Genomic DNA, 13,096 nt, shown 5'->3' on the forward strand with positions numbered 1-13,096 from the left:
TAGTTCTTTGGCAAGGACTGCTCCTTCGGGACCTTGGCAAAGACATCTGCCTTCTCCCCTCCAGAACCTGGGCCTGCAGCATGACAATGCAGTATGTCAGCTTCCGCACTGGCTCCAAAAACCAACACATTAAAAAAAAGGGGGGGGGGGCTAGAGAGATGGCTCAGAGGTTAAGAGCACTGGCTGCTCTTCCAGAGGTCCTGAGTTCAATTCCCAGCACCCACATGGTGGCTCACAGCCATCTATAATGAGATCCAGTGCCCTCTTCTGACCTGTAAGCAGAACACTGTATACATAATAAATAAATAAACCTTAAAAAAAGGGGGGGGGCAATGTTTTCAGTCTCATTAGCTTTCCTGTACCGTGAAACTTGGTCTGCACAGCAGGACTCCCCCCTCAAATGTATTTCATTTTTCATATTTCAAATGCAGTATTTCTCCATGGAGAAAGCTACTTTAATGGCAACAGCCTTGGAGACTGTCTACTACTAAGGACTACTGTTACTAAGGGTGGACAGACAAATGAAGTGGGATGATGTTTGGTTAAGTAAAACTAAGCAAATACTGGAGAGAGCATTTTCTTTAAAAAATAAAAGACAAGAAAGGTGAGTGCTAGTGTTTGTCTTCTTGAGGACTGCAGGTGAGGGCAGGACATGGGTGTGGACACCTCTGGGGAGGTGCTGCAGTCTTTGAGGGAGAGAGAACAGGAGGTGAGACCCATCGGCCTAAGCGGCTGGTTCAAATGTTTCTGAAGTGGACAAACCACCACTCAAGACATGGGTTAAAATTACTCCTCCCCTGTAGCCTAAAATTCGCTCCTGCATGGGCTGCCACAAGCACAGCCCCATTTGTGAACTCTGAGAGGCTGAGTTTGAAGTTGAGACCTTAATTAAAGACTTGAAGGTGAAGATGAAAAGGCTGAAGGAATCCCAAGCAGTGACCACAGGACAGGGAGCCATCAGGAACGGCCTCTTCCTGCCTCTGCATATCAGCCTATATTCCTTTCAGCAGCCCCACATACACGCACGCCACAGGCAGGTGTGCCTCTCCATTTGACCACAGGTCATTTGCAAAACTTATTAGACATACAGCTGTGGCTTCCTGACGCAGCCTCCGTGGGATTCAGTAACTACTAGATATAGGCCTCTCTCAGGCTTGGGATGTCACATTGACCCGCCAGTGAGCGACCATGGCAATGCTTGGCTGTCAGCCAGACTCCCTGTAAAGTGAGGGCGAGAGGCATGTAGTTCAGCAATTCTGAGTGACGAAATTCGGGACCTAAACAATAAACAGTTAGTTGGCTGAACCTCGAGTGGTCAGGCGTTCATACAGAGTCCATTGCTGCAGGGAGTTACGTCTTCTGAAGTTGCTTTGTTGCCTGACCTTGGAATTAAGGAATTTGTCCTTGTGCATTCATTTGCAGGGGCAACTAGTCTGCTTTAAATTTGCTCTGAGGTCTTAAATAAGCTAAATGTGTAAAAAGCTGTCTTTGTAGCTGAGAACACTGTTATTTTCCTGTCAGTCTGAGCTATGAAAAACATACTAGTATTATTTCTATTCATCAAAATTATACAGCTTAAGAAAAAAAATCACCTTACTGACCATCCACAGATATATATGCCCAAAAAATACAAAACACCCCACCAATGGGCTGTGGAAAGAACCCCACGGCTGTTCTTTTTAGGGAGGAACTGTGGCGGCACATGGGGTAAACTACACAGAAACAAACGGTGTCCACAGCCAGTGACCCCACGGATTTGCCTAGTGGGCCTCGCCATCAGAGTTTTTCATCTGGTGGGTCGACCTGTTGAATATTAGTTGTCATTAACTGTATATTCTATGGCCTCTGGCAAAAAAAGGCCGCAGGAAACTGAGAAAACTGGTCAAGTTATGTCCGGTCAGAAGAAAGTAATCTATGCTGATGTTCAACTCAATCTATTTGTACAGGGCCCAGGATTTGCTGCTCAGAGAATGGTCCCACCCACTTCAATCAACGTAATCAGCGTAATCAATGTAATCAGGACAGACCCCACAGCATGCCCAAAGGCCCTTCTTCCAGTTTCTAAATCCTATCAAGTTGAAAATTAGCACCAACATCCCATCTTGGAACACAGTAATACTGTAACTGCTTATTGAAAGTGCTTGGTGACCAAGTGTGGTGGAACGTGCCAGTGACCCCAGCATTAGGAAGTAAAGGTACAAAGATCATGAGATGGAGGCCAACATTCCCAGGCCACATAGCAAGCTCCCTGCCAAGCTTTTAGAAAGCAAAACCCCATCTCTAAAAAAAGGGTGAATTGTGTCGAGTACTACGGACACAAAGATATCACACACACACCACTGCTAGATACCCCAAGTGTGCAAGGACAGGTTAGTGACATTGAATGCTGGGTGTTATGGGTCCCTCACTCGTCTTAGTCCAACCAATGTGATTTCATCAGCATTTAAGTATTAAAGGCAAATCTGTGTAAAATGGCTGAGCTGTGTGCATCTGTGCAGCCCTGAGGGCAGGGAAAGCGGCTGAACACAACCACCAGAGCCAAGGTCGTTTGCTTGGATGCAGACAAACTTTAATTGCCAAGCCTTCATGTACAGCACATTCAGCATGGAAACTGACAGGAGAGCCGCTCGCTTTCAGAGACATAAACATCATTTCCAATTCAGTTTAGAGCATTCCACATGGGGACGATCTTCCTCATCTTTCTGAAGACCACTTGACATTTTAATAGATGATTAGACATACTTAAAAAACCCAAAGTAGGATGTATCTTGCAAGGAGAGAGGGTGAAACCCTTTTCCATACTTCTAGACAAACACACATGGGCAGTTCTACTTGATACAGCAAGAGATTTGCTGGGGCAAAGTGGGTGCTTCAGTGCCAGCCCAGGACAGCAGACCCTGGGCAGCAGGCTTCTGCTCTCACTGTTTGGTATTTCTCCCCAGGCTTTATTCAGCACAAAGTAAATCCTTGACCAGCAAACTCAGAATATCACTGAATTTTGGGACAGCAGGGAAATTCTTATATCGCATATGTATTACAGTAATTACTATTTGTATTAGGGTTTGCTCTATAACTGGAATGGTTTAAGTATTATCTAATTCATTTTATACTTTCAAGAGAGTCAGAAGGAATGGAGAGAAACAGCGTGACTGAGTGCCCAGCGGTGGGCCAGGCAGCTACATACCAGCCTCCGGAAAGGCCATCTACAGTTCCAGGAAAGACTAACGGAGCTCATTACACCCCACCCCCACCAAAAACCTACAGCTACTCTGCTGCTCTAGCTACAGCATATGTTTCAAACAGAGTCTTCAACTTAACATCTACATTGTAAAACGTCGTAACAACACACAGGCTCAAAGAGCTCGTCTCGGGAGTGACATCACAGAAGGATCGTCCAGGCAGCTCTCGACTCAGTCTGCTGCTCCTCGATCCTCCATCTGGTTCAGGCAGACACGTAAGGTGGGGGTGGCTCCTTGGCAGTGCCGGCCACAGCAGTGGCATCATCGTACGGAGGCAGAAGCACCTGGAAAGGAGAGCCCAGGGTCAGCGTTTAAAGTCGGCGTATGGTCCCTGACCCCAAAGTGAGGCTGTAACTGAACACTCACGCAGTTAAGCCCTTCCTGTGACCAGTACTCACGTCAGCCTCTCACTAAGTGGGTCCATTAAGGAGAGGCTGTGAGACCTTCAAGCAGCACCTGCGGAGGGATTTCTGGGCCCTCTGCTTTTCCTGCCACTTTCTACACATGCCTGCAGAGCCAGAGGGTGCACGTGTAAAGGAATAAGGGGATGGGAATAGTTCTCCCGGGTGTGTGTGCACACGAGGGCAGGCCCTAGGTCGACTATAGAAACTGTACTGACCTCAGGTGACGGTGAGGACTGTAACCACACTCAAGTCACATTTTTATCAGCATCTCCTTGAGCAAATTATGTACTCTCGGGTTTTATCTCTAAAACAAAGATCTGAAGACCAAAGGCCTATAAATAAAGTACTTAACACTCTGCTTGGCATGAACCTGTAGAAGCTGGAGAGGAACTAAAGAGTGAGTGTTGACTGACGGCAGGTAACCGTTCTGTGCTTACATTTCAAGCATGAAACCAGGACTGCTCAAGGTTATTCACTGTGTGGGAAGAGGCAGAATAACACAAAAAATCATGCTGTGTGTTTTCTACTGTAGATCCATTTAGACTTCAAGTAGTAAAGACCCACACATGGTATAAAGTGTGCCTGTCCCCTAGGCTCCTGGAGGAACACCACTACTAAAACCCCTCCAGTTTCTGCCACACCCCACTCTCCCTGCTCACACACACAACGCTTCCACTCCACTCTGACTTAACATATGTCACTATATTTATCTTTTCCACTTGTAGCTCCCATAGACTGCAGCCATTACCTCATCCAGGAGTGGGACCCGGTACCCACTGGATAGTGAGTGACTCAGGAGGTATAAATGGCACACATTCCCCAGGGAGGAAGGTAAGCTGGCCCACTGAGACAGTTGTCTGGATTGTTCTGACTCCACTGAAGTCAGAAGCCGCAGTGACGTCATTAACGAGGGACTGGAGGAATGGGGGTTGACCAGAAGGTGTGGCTGGAGCTGCTGAGCGGACAGCAAGTTCTCCTGTTGGAACAGGGCAGGGCTCATCTACTGTCACAAGGCAAAGCGATAGTGTGTAAGAGCGCCCTGCTCAGACGCTTCTGCAGGTTGGCCTCAAGAAGCGCTGCTGTGGGATGTTCCGTGTGTCCCGTGGGAGCCCGTTCTCGGTTCCTTGTGGCTTTACCCAGCAGGTCCGCATAGAGGGTGATTAGGACCACGGGCCTGAGTGCAGGTGTCTGAGATGGTCTGCACTTGGCTGTGCTGGGGAATGGTCTGTATGGCAAATGTGTTGCTCTGATTGGTCAATAAATAAAACCTGATTGGCCAGTGGCTAGGCAGGAAGTATAGGCGGGACTAACAGAGAGGAGAAATAAAAGAACAGGAAGGTGGGAGGAGTCACTGCCAGCCGCGCCAGGACAAGCATAATGTGAAGATGCCGGTAAGCCACGAGCCACGTGGCAAGGTATAGATTTGTGGAAATGGATTAATTTAAGCTATAAGAACAGTTAGCAAGAAGCCTGCCATGTCCATACAGTTTGTAAGCAATATAAGTCTCTGTGTTTACTTGGTTGGGTCTGTGTAGCTAGAGTTTTCTTGCCTTGCCCACAGTCAGGACAAATCTTTGTCACCCGCCAGTCCCACAGCCGCTCAGACCCAACACAACCTGCAACACAAACCCAGTAACACACTGTGCTGTGGGCTGAGAAACATATGACTTAGGAGGCAGAGCAGGCAAAACACGAAAGGATGACTAAGAACAGGGGAACCAATGCAGACTGGATATCAAGAAAAGCCCCCCCCCCCAAAAAAAAAAAAGGCCAGAGGGCGGTGACTGGACAGTAGAGAGAACACTCTTTCTCATGAAAAGCTGAGTATACACTTGGGGTAGGGAGAAAGGAGGCGGGTAGTAGAGCAGCTCTGGGAAGTGCTTAGGGCTGGCCACTGCCCACTTGGGGGGGGAATGCAGTTGGGAAGACAGGTGAGGCTCCGTAGGTGTGGCTGTGGCCTGGGCCAGCACATGCATGTGTGCTTACATCAACCAGGACAACCTATGGCCGTGGAAACCGTGAACGGCACCTCGGAATGACGGTTTGGCATTATCCTCCACAGCCTCACTGAGGGATTAACTGACCCGTACCCACCACTGTCTTGGGAGAGGTCTTACGGGGGGGGGGGGGGGGAGCACATCCTGGGGCAGTTCTCACATCCAGCTTTGTTTCTTTTTTGTTCCTTTCCTTTCTTACAAAAGGAAACATTCAAGCCAAATTTCTCCAAAATGCTCACAAATTGAACACAACATTTCCTTTCTGGGGAGGCACAATCATGTTCTATCAAAATAAAACTTTCACACTTTGGTATTTCACGGTGACTCAGTACTCTGAAATACTCTACTGACTTCCACTTCTAATCGGAAGCCAAGGGGCCTGAATAATCTCCCTCACTGGCGCTGGTGACAGACATGGTTTCTCTGGCCCATGTTGGCTGTGAAATATTCTTGACGTGATGTCTCTTGCTTTTGAAAGTCCGCTAGATGCGCTAGTTTAAATTCTCAGAGGCTCCACATCATCTCACCTAAATGATGGTGAAAACCTGGTCCTGACTGCAAGGCAGGATGGTGAGGTGAGGACCACCATTCTGTTTCTACTGTGGTCTGTTAACACTGAGGATGCAGCCACACTCCTTTTCTACAAGGTGGATGAAGTACTTGGACATCGAGAGAAATAATTCTAATATGATTAACTCAAAATTTGCCAACTAGGATGCCATGACATAATTTTTAAAAAATGTGATTATTTTGACATCTTTATCACTTGGCATTTAAATGATTTTTTAGAAAATTAACCATTCACAATGAACCATCCAAAAAGGCCAAGCACACCAAGAACGTACCCTACTCCGATGTACACTTGATGCTGGCAATCAGAAGCTAATGGCGGAGCGAGAAGGGGCAAGCACACACAACCGTGGGCCACTTCATATGAGGTCCAACACGAGTTCCCCACACACCCTTTTTCTCTCCACACCCCCTCTCCTGGGGGCAGCTGGCTCAGTGGGTAAGTGCTTGCCGAGGAAGACACCCAACGCCAACCTCTCACCTGTAGATGTGCTCACACATAACACTCACTATACATATAATAAAAAAAATCTGGAAAACAAATTCACTTCAGTTAATAAATGATGAAATGTCTGGGGAAAGAGCTACAGCCGTGCTTCATGCAGCAGTGAGGCTACAATCCAAGAAATATACCATCAGGTAATTCCATCAGATGTGAACATCCTGGAGGGTATTTATGTAACTAAGATGGCTACGTTATCACCCAAGCAATACAGTGATGGGACCACCATGTAACATGCATACTGTTGTAGACAGAAACATTGTTTGTTGTCTAACATCCACCTATTCTGGTAAAACTAGACAATGTTTAAGCACCAGAGTTAGGGCTGGACATGAACCATATACTTGAATTTGGCCAGTATAGATTTATCTATAATTCTGTAGTTGCAGGGTAATGTATATAAACTACACATGACTTCAGACAGTCTCAAAAGAATATCACAAAATGTTAAAATAGAGACTAATTATCAACCAGACACAACCAAACTACCTAAGAGTCAATGAGAGACTGGCCAGATCATACTGGCCTACAGGCATTTCTGAGGGGTATTGTCTTAACTGTTAACCGATAGAGCTCCATGCTTTTTCCCAGGTAGCTTGACCAGGTAAGTAGTGCATTTGCCTGAGTTTCTGCAGCCGACTGAAGAACAAGCCTCACCTGCCAGAAAAGGGACTTTCAACATTTGGATGGACAATGGGGACTGAGTGTGCGCAGTCTATACACTAAGCAAAGCAACTGGAAAGTGGCATGCTATTTGATGTTGTTAGTTCTGAGGTAACAGGTTTTCACAGGAAAGCTCCCCAAATCCTGTGGAACCCAAGCTTCACACGATAACACAGCCTAGAAGCACCTAAAACACGCGAGGAACTCGAGTGAGCACGTCATGAGGTCCCCTTAAGAAACAAGCACACACACTGGGGAGATGAGTGCCTTTCTCATTCGGTACCACTCCTGTCTGCGCCTCATGAAGCCCAACGTCTGGCTCATACCCACTGATTCCCATGCCTCCTGGGCACAGCTACACAGCCAGTTGGGGACAGCTGAGGATACACAGACTGTCACTGAATACCACCTCCCCACACTCCAAAACAGTGTTACTGCAAATGAGCATGCCTGCATGACAGGTAGCTAACCACTGAGCCATCTCCCCAGCTCTTTCTTCCTGTACACAGAAAAACTGAACCCTTTCGCAGAATGTACTCACAACACAGAATTCATACTTCAGATCTTTCAGATTGGTTCCAAAAGTTCCCACAGGTAAAAGGCAAAGGCTAGAAACTCCAAAATAACATGGCAACCTGAACCAAGAATAAAAATGGTTCCATGCACTTGCCTATTGAGAAAAGAGGAGGGCACTGTGAGCTAATACCACAGTAACGCTGTGGGAGACAGCTCAGCCGTTCTTTCCCAGCCAGAAGATGCTATACCCGCTACTGCACACATCTCCCTCCCAGGTCCTACAGCATTCTAGGGCTCCAGTCTCACCTGGGCTCAAGCTGCAGTCACAGTTTCAGGCAGGAAATGGAGAGCTGCCCAGCACCTCAAGCCTCCACATTATCTGTTCCCAGCTTCCCTACCTTACGCTAATGGGAAGGGAGAAATATCTCTGTAACATCCACCCCCAAACCCCGTAGTTTAATTTTCTGTTACAGCCTAACCCGTCTGCCAGCTTTATTTCCTCAGCACCACAGCACACATTCCTATCTATATTGCACTTTGAAATATCATAAACCTTTCTTTTGTTATTATACTGCCTATGGTAATTTTAAGGATAATAAAGGTATTTTGCCTCTGTGGATACACCCTTATTTAACCAAACCATCCTCAGGTTATTAGGTAATGAAGCTGGAATGTTTTTGTTATTAAAAGCAATGCTGCATTACAATGATGTATAAAAACGTCACAATGAAACTTATTAGCTGAACATTCACAAATAAATAAGAAGCAACCTTTAGTGACAGAAAACTAACTGTGACTCCCTTCCACATGTGCTGTAGGGCTGAGAAGAGCACTTGGTACAGTGCCTGGCAGACAGCATCCTCCACATGCCCGATGAAGCGACTCCAGAGCAAGGAGGTGTAACACAGAAGAGCTCACAGCTGACCACACGTGCGTGTGGCACCAAAGGCCCCGGACCAGGCGACTCTGAAGCTGCTGTCCCAGCTTTTCGGTAAGTGGTTTAAAGTTACAGTCACACACAGAAGAGATCCTAAGGATCCTGTCACTCACTCCCATAACCACCGACTCTCATTTCCCCTCCTAAGTTCTCTCAAACCCTCCCCCATTCCTCCCCCTGCGACTTCCCTAGAGCAGACCTGCCCCTCTATTCTGGAACTCACGTCCCAGCTGCACCCTTAGCTCAGCTCAGAGTTACCAGGTCCACACCAACTTCTCACAACAGTCTTGGCCTTTTAAGTTAAAAGGGTGAGGGGTAGAGGTAGGGGCTAAACATCTCGCACAAACTATTTAGAGGAGAAAAGAACCACTTTAAAAAGTCACTGGAAATAAGACCTCCCTTTTACATCAGAGAATTTCACAGACCAGAGATTTCAAAACCAACAAATTATAGGACATGGTTTTAAACCTCTAAACCCAGTGAAGTTTTCACTCCTCTAGTCCCACATGTGAAGACTCTTGCTGCTTCCCAGGCCCTCTGGGTCATTTAAACAGATGTCCTTGAATCTGGCTAAAACACATCTGAAGCTTGTCCACTTGTCCAGCCAATTAGTTATGACTTTTCTGTAGAACGTACAAGATGAAAACTTGTTTATGTTTTATGCTGCTGACCGTCTAGTTCTTGAGGATGAATGAACCTCAAGTCCAACTAAAGATCTTTCTTGTTGCCAATTTGATCATCCACCCCCTCTTTCCTCCCTCTATGGTTGAGAAAAATGCACAGAACCTGGTCAAGAACTTGCCTGTCACATGTCTAATTTATACTAAGAAAACCAGATTAGTAACTGGAAGAAAGGAGAAAGGGGAGGAGAAGAGAGAGGGAGGGGAGGGGAATAGAAAACCAGAGGGAACTGTGCTCCATTACTGAGAGCCGTGGGGGCCGCCACATTGTCACCCCCACTGCTAAGCTGTTCAGAGTATTCTGGTGGCCAATGGTTGGCCTTCACTGACCTTCAGTATGTCAGAGAATCTATTGGGAAATGGTCTGCCCTTCACAGAAGCTTTTACTTTTAAGTGTATTTTTAAAGCAGATTCAAGAGAAAGCCTCATAGAGTAAAATACTTTCGGAAGTGTCAACTTGCAGGAGGTAATCTGAGTCAATCAGCACAGCATAACCAACTCCATGAACTTTACATTTCCTCTTTAAATTATTAAGAACCTTCCTCTAAGACTATAATGCTTTTTTTTTTTTTAATCTGGAATCAGAATTTCAGGCACTGTTTTAGCTAAATATTAATCTCGCTGATTTAGAGGACCCTGGTCTCACAGGAATTGGGTTCCATACATTTGGCAAAATACTGCTATGACCAGAGGTTTACGATTATTATTGAAACAAGGCTACATATATTAAGTTTTTAAAAATTTCAATTTGCTAATATTTAATGTGAAAAATGTTTCTACAACCTACATATTTATCATTTTAATGTGTTTTTTTTTTTCTCCAGTGAGCATTTTCATGGCATTAGGAAGAGGATGTGATAGTTACATAATGTATCCATCACATGATTTCTCCAGCATGGGCTCCAGAGGGAGGGTGCATCTCCCTAGGGCACCAACAGTGCCGGGACCAGGCAGCCGCAGTGATGCAGAGGGCACCTTGGGATGGTTTAGCCTCTCAGGGGAAACCTACTGGGCAGGCTGCTGTCAAGCTGTGCATTCATGACTACTTAATGCAGTCAAGAGGTGGGTATTTATTCCCACGGCCCGAATGAATCACTCAGACCTCAAGGCATTATGTTTGGGAGCCTCTGCCCGAAATGGAGGCAGGGTTAACCCCAGGAATGATCTCCATTATCTAGAACTCTTTTCTGTTCTCCCTCTGAGCACACCACAGCATGTGCATTGTCTTAGAAAAGGAGACGAAGCATGTTTACTTTCTAACAAGAGCCCCAGTATCTTTCCACAAAGGTCAACATGAATTTATTTAGCCTGGGAGAAGAGCCATCTGGCCCAATACTTAATGTGAAGTGAAAGCCAGGCATGACACATTATTATGTTGATGTGGATGCCCAATACTGACATGGGCAAAGGAGAAACTTATATTGCTTTGTGCCGTGAAAAACTAGATCACTCCAACCTTCTAGAAGGTCTCTGGGGCAGACATCGGCACATTTGGTTTTTAAATTAGAATGCCAACATTAAAACCCCTAGTTCTTGCCAAAAAAGAAATCTTTAAAATTATGGAGTATTCTAATCCTCAAAGTCCACGTTATGGTCTCCAGATATCATTCTCCACCAAAAAGAAATGGCTCCTTGGAGAAATGGCGGACCACAGATCTGCCGTAGGAAATGTAGGAGCCTATGTCATGTTGGAAAGCAAGAACACTGAAGAGCTTCTGATGAGGCTCAACTGGTCATGGATGGCCTAACCTGAGCATCAGAGCCATGAACTGTGATGTGTTTGCGTTTAGAGAAAGCTTGTGTTCTTCCTTTCTAAAGATACACAATAGGTCAGAACAGTTAGTTTCATTTAGGGTCATTTACACAATTTATCAAAAGACATGTAGTTTTCAGTGGAATAACCTCCGTTCTTCACTGTGTTGTTGTCTGGATATTTTACACTTATGTGTACTGGTGTTTAGATGCATGTCTGTCTGTGAACCGTGTGCATGACTGGTTTGGTGCCTGTGGAGAGGATGGAGCCAGATCTCGAACTGGAGTTAGAGGGTCGTGAGGCACCATGTTGTGCTGGGAAATGAACCTGGCCCCCGGGACAGCAGCCAGTGCTCTTTCTTAACTGCTGAGACATCTCGCCAGACTGTTTTGGTTTGTTTGGTTGACTGGTTTTTGTTACTGTTTTCCAGGTCCAATTATTATCTATGTCATGGTTTAAATGTGAAATGCCCTGGACCCTCCCAAGACTCATGAATGGAAGGCTTGGTCCCCAGCTAGAGGATCCAATTACTCAAGCAATTGGATAACAAGGGCTCTGACCTGATCAATGGGTTAATCTATTAGTAACCCTATTGATGGTTTCATAATCTGATGCCATTACTGGGAGCTGATGGAAACTCAGAAGTGGGGCTTGCTTAGAGGGAAGCAGGTCACTGGGGGTCCTGGCTTAGTCAGTCAGAGGCCTCTCCATAGTGCTCTCTGCTTCCTGGCCTGCCCACCACAAAGTCTGCTGCCATGATATTCCTCCTATCTCACCACAAGTCCATGGTAATGGAACAAGTCCAATCACATGACAGAAATGTCTGAAGTGTAGCCCAAAGAACCCCTCTCCTTCTAAGTCATTTCTTTCAGGTATCTGTCACACTGACAAAGAACTACAACATGGTGGACCAAGCAGATGATAAACATGTCTTAGCCAGGCATGCTGGGTGGCACACGCCTTTAATCCCAGCACTCAGGAGGCAAAGGCAGGCGGATCTCCGTGAGTTCAAGGCCAGCCTGGTCTACAGAGTGAGTTCCAGGACAGTAAAAAGAAACCCTGTTTTGAAAAAACAAACAAAACACACAGACACAGACACAGACACAGACACACACACACACACACACACACACACACACACACACTACACACACCTACCGTGGTGTCATTGCTGGTAACATAAACCAGGACATCAGAGGAGTTCCTGCCATTGATGTATCGGTAGCAGCTCCAAACACAGCTTATCAAGTAACCCTGCAAATAAAGGTCACCAAGTTTTTGATTTTCAAACTGCAGACGACTGAAAACAATATGCTAAAGTAACACCGCAAAGTTTGTGTTTACATGCACGTGTGAACGTTACTAAACCTAACACCTTTAAAACTGCAGAAGTTGGGGACGGTATTTGGGGCACGGGGTGCACTGGCACTGATGTGGGTCGTCTGTTCACCCATTGGTCACTGGTCACTGGTCACTCATTCTTTGGTAAGAGGTGAGCCAAACTTGCTGTACAGCCTGGGCTAGCCTCAAGCCCCCTCCACCCTGCTCAGTACCCTGACTACAGGATTCTCTGGTTTTACTTATTCCATTTTCAGAATGAAGCATCTAGAGGTACTTAAGATGAACACTCAGAAGAACAATGTCAGACCTGGGACTTTCTCTGTGTTCTTACTCCAGGAAGCTTTAATTGGATTAGAAATCAATTATTTCAAAATGCTTCCCTAATGTTAAATGCTTTGTCTAAAAAAATGGTTAAACAGAGAAATGTCACACACTGCTATTAAAGATGTCAAGCAGTATAGTGTGTGTGCCCCCCCCCCATCCCCTGCCCAGTT

At 45.9% G+C, this 13,096-nt stretch overlaps 1 protein-coding gene across 1 annotated transcript in view; it reads right to left on the reverse strand.

Moving 5' to 3' along the window:
- Window positions 1–2,547: 2,547 nt before the first annotated feature.
- Window positions 2,548–13,096, reverse strand: part of Laptm4b (lysosomal protein transmembrane 4 beta) — a 65,252-nt gene continuing 54,703 nt past the window's right edge. Inside the window, exons 6-7 of the mRNA XM_006977616.3 lie at window positions 12,420–12,515; window positions 2,548–3,523 (exon numbers count right to left, since the gene is read on the reverse strand). Of these exons, the coding sequence (XP_006977678.2) occupies window positions 3,443–3,523; window positions 12,420–12,515 (177 nt within the window). The 3' untranslated portion in view covers window positions 2,548–3,442. The remainder of the gene's footprint in view (window positions 3,524–12,419; window positions 12,516–13,096) is intronic.

Source organism: Peromyscus maniculatus, chromosome 20 (assembly GCF_049852395.1).
Source record: "Peromyscus maniculatus bairdii isolate BWxNUB_F1_BW_parent chromosome 20, HU_Pman_BW_mat_3.1, whole genome shotgun sequence".
NCBI classification, from domain to species: domain Eukaryota; kingdom Metazoa; phylum Chordata; class Mammalia; order Rodentia; family Cricetidae; genus Peromyscus; species Peromyscus maniculatus.